The sequence below is a fragment of the Salarias fasciatus genome, chromosome 13, assembly GCF_902148845.1.
Source record: "Salarias fasciatus chromosome 13, fSalaFa1.1, whole genome shotgun sequence".
In the NCBI taxonomy this organism is placed as follows: Eukaryota; Metazoa; Chordata; class Actinopteri; order Blenniiformes; family Blenniidae; genus Salarias; species Salarias fasciatus.
Window position 1 is genome coordinate 10,236,025 of NC_043757.1, and position 14,144 is coordinate 10,250,168.

The 14,144-nt window shown below is 46.5% G+C and overlaps 2 protein-coding genes across 4 annotated transcripts in view; one reads left to right on the top strand and one right to left on the bottom strand.

Annotated features, from left to right (window-relative positions):
- Positions 1-4,623: 4,623 nt before the first annotated feature.
- LOC115399261 (eukaryotic translation initiation factor 4 gamma 3-like) lies at positions 4,624-9,858 on the bottom strand. The gene is made up of 3 exons (XM_030106541.1): positions 8,560-9,858; positions 7,942-8,451; positions 4,624-5,022 (listed from the first exon to the last, which is right to left on the bottom strand). The coding sequence occupies exons 1-3, from the start codon at positions 9,856-9,858 to the stop codon at positions 4,624-4,626; spliced, it is 2,208 nt and encodes a 735-aa protein (XP_029962401.1).
- Positions 9,859-11,016: 1,158 nt separating this feature from the next.
- The window catches only part of abch1 (ATP-binding cassette, sub-family H, member 1), a 29,093-nt gene continuing 25,965 nt past the window's right edge, over positions 11,017-14,144 (top strand). Inside the window, exon 1 of one of the 3 annotated variants that reach the window (XM_030107235.1) lies at positions 11,017-11,102. In XM_030107235.1, coding sequence (XP_029963095.1) covers positions 11,028-11,102 — 75 coding nt within the window. In that variant the 5' untranslated portion in view covers positions 11,017-11,027. Of the gene's footprint in view, positions 11,103-11,467; positions 11,585-12,680; positions 12,816-14,144 lie in introns of those variants that run through there. The other 2 variants (XM_030107236.1, XM_030107234.1) reach the window with 2 other exon arrangements.

A 14,144-nucleotide genomic window follows, 5' to 3' on the forward strand; every position in this document is an offset into this window, starting at 1 on the left:
TGTATTCCTCCCACCTCTCTCATTCAATTTGAATACATTTAGGTTAAATGGATCCACTCCGCCACCCTCTGGTCATTTCTGTGCATTACAAGGAGAAACACTGATTTTACTGTAAGTGACCATCATGTTCAAATATCTCCTCTCAACGTCGCTTAAAATAATAAGGTAATAGCAAATAAGCAATATGAAGATCAGTTGAGTGTGAATAGTGAAAAAAAAGAAACCAGAGTAGAGAATAAAAAGCTTCAGTGTGTTAAATAAGGTGCAATATAGTATGTGGTAAGTGTTGTACAATGCAGCCCATCTAAGGCCACAGTTTAGAGTGTTAATGGCTAAAAGACAGATAATATTTAACAATCTTTCTCTCCGAGCCTTCATGGATCTGAGCCTGTCAGAGGGAGGTGAGTGCAGTCAGACCTGATCTTTTTGGCTTTAGGGCCTGGTTGTTAAGAGCTTTATAGGTCAAAAGAAGGATTTTAAATTCTATTCTAGATTCATCAGGAAGCCAGCGAAGAGAAGCTAATATTGGGGTGATGTGATCTCTCCTGCTGGTTCTTGTCAGAACTCTTGCTGCAGCATTTTGAATCAGTTGAAGACTTTTTATTCAGGTTAGGCAGATACGTAACAGGGAATTACAATAGTCTACTATTGCAAATGCAGGGATTAATTTCTCAGTGCTGCTTTGAGTCAATATATTTGAGAAACATTACATAGTTAAAGAAGGAGGTCCCACAGGCCTGAGACCTGTTATCTCTCTATATGTTCTTAACAAACTCCAGAATCAGTCCAGGTCAACATATATTATGTTTTGCTAAATTTGTTTTCACATTGGATTTTATCGAGCTCTGTTTTGAGGAAAGGAAAATTTATAGTGATCAAAGCCTCAATAAAATGATTCTGAAATAGAGTTTATAGACACAGGAACAACCAAGCATCCACAAGTACATCAGTGCAAGTAAAGATCTTAACGTGTCTTCTTTACTGTAACATCAACAAAATCCCTGGACTTCAGTGTAACTGGAATAAAAAACAAGCAGAGAAATGTTCAATTTCCATCTTGAACAGCCAAATCTGACTGGAATGGTTTTGTATTTCAGACCAGGCAACCTGGTTTGTGGACAGGAGATTTTCTGAAAGTGGCTCATAAGTTGTAGACTTTGTTTTCCACCAGTAATATAAAGGATGGATGCAATCATCTCTGTGCAACACAGCTCAATTTGTCATGTTTCTTTACCTTGATTTTTTACTGCGATAAATTCAAATCCATCTTGTTGATGGGTTGAGTGGCTTTCCGTTCACACTATCAGCTGTTCATCTTTACCTCACCTCATCCAGGTTCTTTTGGTTCTGCACCAGCATTTTATAATCAACCCAATGTTATGTTTGTTTTAAATTCAACTTTATATTTCATTTTTTAGCATACTTTTGTGATACAACAATTAGCAGGATAACAGCAGACTTTATTGACTATTATCTCTGGTTTCCCCTTTCCCTACTTACCTGGCATGATGTAACAATGAGATGTTTAGGAGTTGAAAAATAATGACAAAAGTGAGTCTTGATCTTCAAACAGAGAATAAGGCAGAAAACAGCTGCCACCAAACCTGCATCACACATCCAGAATTCACCTGGTTTAAAATCATACTGTGAGAGGAAGGTGTGGTGGAGCGAAGCAGCAGGGTAGAGTTTGTGGAAGCGGCTCAGGGAAGGCGCTCCAGAGATTTAACTCGACACATCTTGGTCTCATCGGGGACTCATTACCTCCCTCACACATTAGCAGGAGATCACTCTCGAGGGTGGCGGGGAGCAGACCGATCTGAAAGGGCTGCGGTCTGAATCAGAGAATGTAAAATAAATAGTTAAACGTGATTTCTGCAGCTTCTACACTAGAGAACCAATGAAGTGTCTCATTTAAACACACCTCACTGTCTCACTCTTCGTTCACTCTGTCCATCTCCTGCCCCTTTCTCTGGAACTTATTTCCCCCAATATCAGCAACATTGAGCAACTTCATTAATTAAAAAAAAACAAAACAAAGACATGACTTGGTTTTGATTTTTGCCGCCATTGCAGGGTTTTGACAATAAATGAAATGTGTAAAAAGTTCATTTTAGCTGGTATTAGCAGCCAAGACGGAAGAAAGTGTCAGCTGATTTTTCCAATGATAAACTGAGTTTACACACAAACACAACAAGATGGAGCAGCAGACACTCAACGCACAAACCAAAAGCTTTTAGATGAGAGGACTTCAGGGTATGAGTCATTTTTCTCCGGAGTTACACTGAGAAAACGTATCTGCCACAGGTTAGAACAAACAGTAAATTAAGATAGCTGGAAACTCTCAGACAGAATCACTTCGATACTATCAATATTTTCTTGTTTGTCTACCCTGGGAGAAATGTGTTGCTGCTGGTGGTGATGGTTGCATATTCAACACCACACACACCAAATTAATAAATAAATAAATGAATATCCAGTCACCTGCCACTTACTTGTCTGTCGTGCCTGTAAGTATCTTCCTCTCTATGCTTAAGGAATTTGTCTCTGGGATTAATAAAGTATTTTCTATTTCTATCCCTCTACCTTGTGATGAACTAGTGACCTGTCCCAGGTGTCCTCTGCCTTTGCCCCTCAGCTGGGATGGGATCCAGCGCCCCGTGACCCTGACTTGGATAAAGCAGCATAAATGATTGATGTTTGTTACGTCGGCATGATGGGACCTTGTATCGCCTTGCTTATTGCAGGATGTACTCAGACTCTGAAAGTGAGTGATGTAGTACTCGTAGTTTTCTAACCTTCAAGTGGGATTCCAGGAGGCTCAAAGTGTATCAATACTTTATTTTAAAAAAGAGCAAAGTGCTCTTCACAAACTTACAGGGATATTTACGTCCAGCTTCAGGTCATTTCTGGGTGGTTTACAGGTCCACACAGCAGATGCAGTGACCAGATCTGTTTGAAGGGTTGGCAAGGTAAGTAACTGTCAGTTCAGATGGGACTGTGACAATTTGCTTAGACACTGTAACAAAAATGACATAACACTTATAGCAATCATGTGATTTCCGCACGTTTGCTGACCACACCTCAACCTGCCCATTGCATATGCAGTGAGAATCTTATAGATACACGGTTATCCAAGTATTTCTCTTCATCTTGCATCTTCTCTATAGTTTTTCTGCATCTGTTGCATTTGGTTAGAGGAATATTTCCTCCCCAGCCAGGAGAGGCACTGCTCTCCACATGTTATCTGGGTCGTTTACATGTAGTGTTAGTATTACACAAGCCAAGGAGCATTTTTTTTGGATTTAATGCAAAATGGGGTCGGGGTCATGATTGCGCCTCCTGTCTGGGGTCCAGAGGATGTCTAGAAACGCCTTTGGCGGTGACGCTCAGATTGTGCAGTAAAAATAATAATCACAGGTGGATGGATGCATTGGAGAATGTATGACATTTGAAGAGGCTCCTCCACTCCAGACGCCACAGCTCGATATTCCCACGGCGCATCTGCACACACACACACACACACACACACACACACACACACACACACACACACACACACACACACACACACACGCACAGTCTTGTATTTCTATCCTTGTGGGGACCGTCCATTGACTCCCATTCATGTCTAGCCCCTAACCCTGACCCTTACCCTAACCCTAACCCACACCACAACAAAGCCTAACCCTAAAGAAATGTTTTTGCACTTTTACTTTTTTCAGTAACAACAACATGGTCAAGAAAACACTGTTTCTCCGACTTAGGACCGGAAAAAGGTCCCCACAAGGCACGTCGTTCCACGTTTTGCTATCCTTGTGGGGACATTTGGCCCCGACAAGGATAGAAATACAAGAACACACACACACACACACACACACACACACACACACACACACACACACACACGGCACACACAGAGCACAATACAGTTTTACTTTTTAATACTTTATATTTATTTTTTCATTTTATTTTTTTTTTTTTTGTCTTTCCATGATGGCAGGGGAGGCCCTGCCTCCTCTGACATCACTGCTGCGTTGTGTTTTGGTTTTCCAGCGTCCTTGTTCCTTATGAAGAGACGTTTGATTTTTCTTTTTATAACCTTTTTGTGCGTGGAAATTAATTTTCTTTGTTAGCCTGTTTTTGCTTTGAATTTAGCTTTTTTCTTCTTTTTTCAATCGATTTGTGTCTTGAAATTAGCTTTCTTCTTTTGTGTGTTTTTAAAATATTTGTGGACTGGATATTAGCTACTAACATCCACTGCTTTGCTACACCTTGTTGTAAATTCTGGGACTCTGTTCATCTTCTTGTCCATAGCTCAGAGTCCTCTGACATCACTGCTGCGTTGTGTTTTGGTTTTCCAGCGTCCTTGTTCCTTATGAAGAGACGTTTGATTTTTCTTTTTATAACCTTTTTGTGCGTGGAAATTAATTTTCTTTGTTAGCCTGTTTTTGCTTTGAATTTAGCTTTTTTCTTCTTTTTTCAATCGATTTGTGTCTTTAAATTAGCTTTCTTCTTTAGTGTGTTTTTAAAATATTTGTGGACTGGATATTAGCTACTAACATCCACTGCTTTGCTACACCTTGTTGTAAATTCTGGGACTCTGTTCATCTTCTTGTCCGTAGCTCAGAGTCCCTCACACGCCCGCAGGAAGGTGAAGAAGGGCATGGTGGACTCAATGGCCTTGGCTTTTCCCTTGTGCTCGGCGTCGTCTCTACTCATCTGCCACTTGCGGAACGTGGCAACTGAGATCAGTCCCCAGTCATAGAAGACATCGAAGAACATCTGCAAGAAGTTTCGAGGGTGACCAAGGGATTCGCTCAGACCCTGAAGGGCATAAAGTGCCTGCAGCTGTTGCTCATCGTCGGACTCCAGGTATTTTCGTAGGACTGGCAAACTCTTCTTTAGGACGAACGTGTCCACTCGACAGTTGCCTTCATTATCATTCATTGTGGGCTGACGCACTGCCTTCACCACAGCTCTCATGAAGGAGGACAAGTTCAGCTGACATTCCTCCACGTTGGCCTGAAAAAGAGATAAACACACCGGCTCTAAAGGCTCCACGGCTTCCACCGGCTCCACTGGCCCCACTGGTTCCACCTGTTCCATTGGCTGAACAGGCTCCAGTGGTTCCACGGCTTTCACTGGCACCACTCTGTTTTCCTCCATGAGTGCTTTGTTTCTGGCCTCTCGTTGTCTCTGTTTCTTGGCTTTCTTCTTCATCTTCTGTAACTCCTCCTCAGAGCTACATTCAGATGGCTCCAGCGGTTGCACTGGCTCCACTTGCTCAACTGCCGGCACTGGTTGCACCGACTCCACCAATTCCACTGGCTGAAGGGGCTCCAGTGGTTCCACTTGCTCCACCTGCTCCACCTGTTCTACTGGCTGAACAGACTCCACTATTTCCACCGCTTTCACTGGCTCCACTCTGTTTTCCTCCCTGTGTGCTTTTTCTCTGGCCTCTCTTTGTCTCTGTTTCTTGGCTTTCTTCTTCACTATCTTCCATTGCTCCTCAGAGTTACATTCAGCCAGCTCCAGTGGTTCCACCAGCTCCACCTGCTGCACCGGTTGAATGGGCTCCAGTGGTTCCACGGCTTTCACTGGCACCACTCTGTTTTCCTCCATGTGTGCTTTTTCTCTGGCCTCTCTTTGTCTCTGTTTCTTGGCTTTCTTCTTCATCTTCTGTAACTCCTCCTCAGAATTACATTCAGATGGCTCCAGCGGTTGCTCTGGCTCCACCTGCTCAACTGCCGGCACTGGTTGCACCGACTCCAACAGTTCCACTGGCTGAACGGGCTCCAGTGGTTCCACCTGCTCCACCTGTTCCACTGGCTGAATGCGTGCCACTGGTTCCACCGCTTTCACCTGATCCACTCTGTTTTCCTCCATGTGTGCTTTTTCTTTGGCCTCTCTTTGTCTCTGTTTCTTGGCTTTCTTCTTCATCTTCTGTAACTCCTCCTCAGAATTACATTCAGATGGCTCCAGCGGTTGCACTGGCTCCACCTGCTCAACTGCCGGCACTGGTTGCACCGACTCCACCAATTCCACTGGCTGAAGGGGCTCCAGCGGTTCCACCGGCTCCACCTGTTCCACTGGCTGAATGCGCGCCACTGGTTCCAACGCTTTCACCTGATCCACTCTGTTTTCCTCCATGTGTGCTTTTTCTCTGGCCTCTCTTTGTCTCTGTTTCTTGGCTTTCTTCTTCATCTTCTGTAACTCCTCAGAGCTACATTCAGATGGCTCCAGTGGTTCCACCGGCTCCACCTGCTCCACCTGTTCCACTGGCTGAACGGGCTCCAGTGGTTCCACCTGCTCCACCTGTTCCACCAGTTCCACTGGCTGAACGGGCTCCAGTGGTTCCACCTGCTCCACCTGCTCCACCTGTTCCACTGGCTGAATGCGCGCCACTGGTTCCACCGCTTTCACCTGATCCACTCTGTTTTCCTCCATGTGTGCTTTTTCTCTGGCCTCTCTTTGTCTCTGTTTCTTGGCTTTCTTCTTCATCTTCTGTAACTCCTCAGAGCTACATTCAGATGGCTCCAGTGGTTCCACCGGCTCCACCTGCTCCACCTGTTCCACTGGCTGAACGGGCTCCAGTGGTTCCACCTGCTCCACCTGTTCCACCAGTTCCACTGGCTGAACGGGCTCCAGTGGTTCCACCTGCTCCACCTGCTCCACCAGTTCCACGGGCTGAACAGGCTCCAGTGGTTCCACCTGCTCCACCTGCTCCACCTGTTCCACTGGCTGAATGCGCGCCACTGGTTCCACCGCTTTCACCTGATCCACTCTGTTTTCCTCCATGTGTGCTTTTTCTCTGGCCTCTCTTTGTCTCTGTTTCTTGGCTTTCTTCTTCATCTTCTGTAACTCCTCAGAGCTACATTCAGCCGGCTCCAGTGGATCCACCAGCTCCACCTGCTGCACCGGCTGAATGGGCTCCAGTGGTTCCACAGCTTTCACTGGCACCACTCTGTTTTCCTCCATGAGTGCTTTGTTTCTGGCCTCTCTTTGTCTCTGTTTCTTGGCTTTCTTTTTCATCTTCTGTAACTCCTCCTCAGAGTTACATTCAGATGGCTCCAGCGGTTGCACTCGCTCCACTTGCTCAACTGCCGGCACTGGTTGCACCGACTCCACCAATTCCACTGGCTGAAGGGGCTCCAGTGGTTCCACCTGCTCCACCTGCTCCACCTGTTCCACTGACTGAATGCGCGCCACTGGTTCCACCGCTTTCACCTGATCCACTCTGTTTTCGTCCATGTGTGCTTTTTCTCTGGCCTCTCTTTGTCTCTGTTTCTTGGCTTTCTTCTTCATCTTCTGTAACTCCTCAGAGCTACATTCAGATGGCTCCAGTGGTTGCACCGACTCCACCTGTTCCACCTGTTCTACTGGCTGAATGGGCTCCAGTGGTTCCACCGCTGTCACTGGCTCCACTCTGTTTTCCTCCATGTGTGCTTTTTCTCTGGCCTCTCTTTGTCTCTGTTTCTTGGCTTTCTTCTTCACTATCTTCCATTGCTCCTCAGAGTTACATTCAGCCGGCTCCAGTGGTTCCACCAGCTCCACCTGCTGCACTGGCTGAACGGGCTCCAGTGGTTCCACCGGCTCCACCTGCTCCACCTGTTCCACTGGCTGAACGAGCTCCAGTGGTTCCACCTGCTCCACCTGTTCCACCAGTTCCACTGGCTGAACGGGCTCCAGTGGTTCCACCTGCTCCACCTGCTCCACCAGTTCCACGGGCTGAAGGGGCTCCAGTGGTTCCACCTGCTCCACCTGTTCCACTGGCTGAATGCGCGCCACTGGTTCCACCGCTTTCACCTGATCCACTCTGTTTTCCTCCATGTGTGCTTTTTCTCTGGCCTCTCTTTGTCTCTGTTTCTTGGCTTTCTTCTTCATCTTCTGTAACTCCTCAGAGCTACATTCAGATGGCTCCAGTGGTTGCACCGACTCCACCTGTTCCACCTGTTCTACTGGCTGAATGGGCTCCAGTGGTTCCACCGCTGTCACTGGCTCCACTCTGTTTTCCTCCATGTGTGCTTTTTCTCTGGCCTCTCTTTGTCTCTGTTTCTTGGCTTTCTTCTTCACTATCTTCCATTGCTCCTCAGAGTTACATTCAGCCGGCTCCAGTGGTTCCACCAGCTCCACCTGCTGCACTGGCTGATTGGGCTCTAGTGGTTCCACGGCTTTCATTGTCACCACTCTGTTTTCCTCCATGAGTGCTTTGTTTCTGGCCTCTCTTTGTCTCTGTTTCTTGGCTTTCTTCTTCATCTTCTGTAACTCCTCCTCAGAGTTACATTCAGATGGCTCCAGCGGTTGCTCTGGCTCCACCTGCTCAACTGCCGGCACTGGTTGCACCGACTCCACCAATTCCACGGGCTGAACGGGCTCCAGTGGTTCCACCGGCTCCACCTGCTCCACCAGTTCCACGGGCTGAACGGGCTCCAGTGGTTCCACCGGCTCCACCTGCTCCACCTGTTCCACTGGCTGAACGGGCTCCAGTGGTTCCACCGGCTCCACCTGCTCCACCTGTTCCACTGGCTGAACGGGCTCCAGTGGTTCCACCGGCTCCACCTGCTCCACCTGTTCCACTGGCTGAATGGGCTCCAGTGGTTCCACCGCTTTCACTGCCTCCGCTCTGTTTTCCTCCATGGGTGCTTTTTCTCTGGCCTCTCCTTGTCTCTGTTTCTTGGCTTTCTTCTTCTTCACTATCGTCCATTGCTCCTCAGAGTTACATTCAGCCGGTTCCAGCGGTTGCACCTGCTCAACTGGCGCCACTGGCTGAACGGGATCCAACTGTGGCTGCTTTGAAATCCTGGGGGTCTCACGAGGGATGAAACACCTGGTGGGAGCAGTGGAACTGGTTTTTTCCTTCTGGTACTGAGAAGCGACCGAGGTTCTTGCTGGTTTCCAGTCATCTTTGGAGAACAGCTGCTTCATCGTTTTGATCTGCTCCTCCTGTTGCTCCATCTCAGCCTCTTTGTGGACCTGGAGGATGGTCTTTGGGCCCTGATTGGCCTTCCGAGGAACCCAGTTTTTCTTTCTTAATGCCACAACGTCCTGCAGCATGAAGCGGATTCGTGCCGACGTCTGGCGCTCCTCGATCAGTTTTGCCATCTGGTTGAACATCTGATCCATTTGTGGCTTGGCTCTGTTAGTGTCGAGCTCTTTGCCGACAGTCGTGAGCAGCACGCACAGCTGCTCCAGCGAGTCCTCGTCCTGTTTCTTTAACAGCTGGAAGGTACAGCTGAAAATAATGGCCGCCATCAACATCTTCAGCTTGAAGAGTTCCCCAATGAGTTTGATGAGTCCGACTGAGTGCCTCCGAGCTTTGTTCTTCACATCCTGCAGTTCCTCCTGAAGCCGCTCACGCTCTGCAGTGGATGCAGAAGAGTCCAGCTTCGCCTGCTTCCTCTGAACCACCACGTCGTCACTTCTCTCCCCATCAAACTCCTTCTGGCAACGGCGAAGCAGCAGCGTGCGGAAGGTCACGGTGCTGTCGGCTTTCTCGGTCGTGTGCACCTTCAAATGGACAAGGCGGTGGCACAGCTGGCCGTACATGCCGGAGAAGCTGAGAGGCTCGTCGATGGCCTTTTCAAAGACCAGGTCCACCACACCACTGAGCCTCTCCTCAGAGTCGATACTCAGCTCCAGCACCTGCTCCACCAGTCGGTCGAACCTCTCCGGAGTCAGTTTATTCAAGATAGCCCGCACTTTTCGCAGGAGGTCCTCCGTTTGCAGCATTTCTGGGTCCTTCTCAGGGCAGTTCCTTTTCATTCTTGGTCTCCAAGCGTTGCTGCACTTGTTGAGTTTATCATTCTTCAAGCAGATGGTCTGAACCTGCTTAGGTTGGCTCTCTTCTGTTGAAGTCATATTTTGCAGATATGAATTGTCTCCTACGGTTAAACTCTTCAGAGTAAGGCTTGTAAAACGTGAATTCGCTCCGGGAATCAAATACAAGTGATCTCAAGCTAAGCAGATACAAACAAGATGTTCTGGGTTTCTTGTTAAACTGTTCAGAATAAGGCTTGTAAAACGTTTGAAAATAGCAAAAGTCTGTTAAAGACAATGAAAGCTGAAGTTGATCTCTAAGCTGAATTCGCTCTGGGAATCAAATGCAAGTGATCTGAAGATATGCAGATGCAAGCAAGAAGCCATGGGCTTCTGATGACGACAGCAGGCTCCTTTCAAGTGGCGGTCACGATGGCAACAAATGGTGACGTCACAGCTCGGAGGCTCACACGAGGGGGCGGGGCTGACTAGCCTGTTGTGTGATCACATACCTGTCACGTGGTATGGTTTCTCCGTATTTTAATAAGGGGAAATGCAATTTTAGTAAATGCCGGCGTATTGCCATTTGCTCTAAAAAAAAAAAAAAAAAAACGGCGACAAAAAACTACTCGAGAGAACCGAAAATCAACTGGAAGTCCTGCGGCAAAGCTGCAGTGTCACACTTTTAATATTTTCCTTTTTAGAACTTTTTAACAAAACGTCTACAGCACACAAAGGGCGTCTCCTTCCCTTAGCTGTGAGATGGACTATATGCTAAAAGCTATTTTTTTTTTTTTTTTTTTTTTTTATCAAAAGTATCTGTCAGCAGAAACCGCATTGATAAGAGGATCCGATAGTGCTGCGGTGTTCAGGGACCGCCTGCAAATTACAGGACCCTGCAACAGTGAAGACAAATACCACAACAACATATGTAATACCACTGTTGGGATTCACTGGCGTGTCACCATAATCACTACAACTTTCACTTGTCTCCTGTAATAATAGAAGAAACAGTTTGATATAAAAAAAAACCCAACTTTTTTCATAGTTTGAATGGATTTTGTGCATAATGACATTCATACGACTTCACTGCAACGAATTAAACTTGTCTGAACCCATCACACACACACACTCACACACACACACACACACACACACACACACACACACACACACACACACACACACACACACACACACACACACACCCCTCCCTCCTGCCTCACAGACGCAGCCGTCCGGCTGAGCGCTCCGCCCCCCTCCCTGCTGCCATGGCCGCGCAGGAGGCTGCCGGCCACAGTGATGGGACGAGCGCTTCTGCAGACTGCACCGAGATGGAGGAGCGGGTAAGATACAGTTTCTGGGTGGATTTGTTTGCGGTGTACATTGCAGGATCGCGCCGGAGCCTCGGTAACAGCAGGCCTGGACGCGCCGCCGTCGCCGCCGCTGCAGCCGCTCCGGTCTGCAGGATGCACGCATCTCTAGCCGGGTTTTGATTTATTTATTTATTTGTTTCCTTTTTGAGAGTCCGTCGGGTGGATGAGGCTGCATATGTGTGCATTCAGAGGGAGGGATGCGGTTCAGTGCACCGCAGCGCACCGCTCCAGCTCCGTCGCATCCTCCGACGCGAAAAGGAGAAGTGAAAGCGCGCAGCAGCTGGTCGGCTTTCGAGGCTCGGCTTATAAATAGTCGGGCACTGGTCACTCTTCATTTAACAGTTTGTGCACTGGGATTTTGTCTCGCTCGCGGCTGAATCCGGACCTGTTGGAGTTGCGCCTGTCGAGCCCTTTTGGCGCTGGCGCAAGTTGGCAGCGAGTTGGCAGGCAAGGTGGGAATTCGTGGTGACCGACGGAGCACAGCAGGGCATGAATGAAAAGAGAGGTTTTGTGGCGCTGATCGAGGACGGTGTCCACCCAGAAGGCTCGGATAGAAGCACAATGTGGCATTTTCTCTAATTATAGGCCTGCTCATTCAATCAGATGATTGGAAAAGTGGAAATAATGTCTGCATGGATGGAAACGCGAGCATCCAGATGACAAGGAAGTTAAATCTGAAGTTTTTACAGCTACAAATGAGACGAGTCGTGTTTAATTATTGTACTTGATCAATATTATGTGTTATGATCAATTTTGAGCGTAAATGCAGGAAGTGTGGCGTTTTTTCATGCAAGGAGGTGGATAGAAGTGGGAAAATCTCTGTAGGTAAAGAAAATCAAGCATTTCAAATGTAGGAAATTCTTGTGAATAGCTTCGAGCCAAAAGTGAGTCATGGGTTTTGTGTAATTGGTATAAATGTCAAAAAGTGTTAAAACAAAGGAAATCCAGCAAAGTGCTGTTGCACCCACTGTTTTATAAAGCAGAGGTGCAGAAAGTGTGACATCTGTCCATCCAGTTATGTGAAGAAAAAAACTACATGCATGAAAAATGAGCATTTTAAATGTAGAAAGTCAAAATTATCTCAGTGATCTGCTCTGTTTAATTCTAATAAATCATTTTGTGACGTTAAACAAATGGATCCAATCCCTATCCATTGTTTTGTATGTTGTCATTAACGCTGAAGAGCAGAAAATGTGACACATTCTTCCAATCAGGTGGTTGGATGAGGAGAAAAATCTGTACATGGAGGGAAAAAAGTGTTAAGAAGTTAAATTTCAGATTAACTTGAGCCACAGGTTATTTATTGGTTGTGCTTAATTGCTGCAAATCAAAGTATGTGACTTAAAACAAGTAAAAATCACACAGGGTGCAAAATAGAACATCTTTGATAAAGTAGTGTTGTCATATTTTCATCCAAAAATTGTATAGTCAAGTGTGTGTTTTTGTGTGTGTGTGTGTGTGTGTGTGTGTGTTTGTGTGTGTGGTCACTCCTCTGAAGAAAGCATTCGTTCTCCACCTGCCACTAAACCCAACCTGTTCTTCCACTTCGCTGAGGTGTTGGCGTCAGCTGACTCTCACATGCTTTTTAGTTGTTGTCTTCAGTGTTTTTTGACTCACTCGCCAGGTGCTGCTCATCCTTTCCGCTTCTCCTTTTTATTTTTTGGTCTGCATCCTCTCACACGGGTGAGTTCTTCTTCTGCTGCTCTGTCCTCCGATCAGTGGCCCCTCTTGGTGAAGACGGGGTTAGTTTATCTTTGTTCGACGTTATCTCAGATCCCACCGGCGGATAACAGTAAGTGGGTTTCCCCGTCAGGTCGTCTGCTGATCACGGTTTACATGCGGAGCGATGCTGAGACCTCTGCAGATGTAGGCTATAGGGCCAAAGTTGAGGCAAGCCGAATGCTCCAGATTACACAATGCAATCTTCCTAATCTCCCCGCTGGAAAATGAGTGATTCTGGATTAAAGATGGAGGCTAGTTGGAAACCCGTGAAAGAAGGCTGTTATTGGAGATTACAGGCCGCCGGATTGTTCCGTGGGCCAACGCTGCAAAGAAACCACCAGGAATATCAGGAGTACACCAGGGAGTTTTACTTCTCTTTGTTGTTTACATCGGTCAGGAGATTCTTCGTGGACTTTTCAGGTGAAAGGTCAAACTAGTCAACCTTCTTTTTGCATTCTTGAGAAAGAAATCTACTAATCTGGTCGTCTCCCTCGGTGTCTGGCTTGCTCGGAGGAGTCATTTGCATTGTCTTTCAGCTTGCAAACTGCTGCCACTCCTGAGAGTGCTGCAGGAGCGTGCAGAACTCACACACTAACCCTAACCCACACTGACTGCATTTCATTTAAGTCAACAGAGCAAGCAGCAGCTCGCCGCCACACTGAAATTAATCCTGAATGTCACATCAATGTATATCAGTACATTCTTTCATGCACTGTTGATGCTCTCCATGTCAACATATTCGGCCAATCAGACGGAGACCTACTGCCCCAGAATGATCATGTTTCACTTCATTGTTTCAGTGTGAAGTCAGAAGTACAAAAGTACAAAAAAAGAACGACTAAAATGCTGCTGGTGGCAACTGCAGACAGGAGTGTAAAGAAATCCAGGACAGTTTGGTTAAAATTTGGCCCAAGAAGAGGAAAAGCACTGCTAAAATCCCAGAGAACAAAGACTTTAACACCTTAAGTGTTTATTGCAATTCATATATTGATTACAATCAATAATATTTATTGCCTATTATTGCGCAGCCCTGTTCTATACCACGCTGAATGTTTGTTGTTTATCGGAATATATTAAATATATTTCATTCTTTTTTTCATTTACGGACAGTGAAGCAGAAAAATGTTGCTGATTGGTGTGAAAAACACAAAGAGGATCGTGACAGTCGGAGGACAAATAGCCTGAATTTAATAACCACATCAGTTTTTATTGAGATGAATGAAAGGAGAACTGCTGAATGATGTTTTTGAGGTTAATCTCATACAGAGTGAGGCAGATGCTGTTGTCACC

Coding starts and splice junctions, on each gene's coding strand:
- LOC115399261 (XM_030106541.1), bottom strand. CDS start 9,858: ATGACTTCAACAGAAGAGAGCCAACCTAAGCAGGTTCAGACCATCTGC. Junction 8,452..8,559: donor CAGTGGAACAGGTGGAGCAG/GTGGAGCCGGTG, acceptor CAGGTGGAGCAG/GTGGAGCCGGTGGAACCACT. Junction 5,023..7,941: donor CAGTAGAACAGGTGGAACAG/GTGGAGTCGGTG, acceptor TCTCTTTTTCAG/GCCAACGTGGAGGAATGTCA.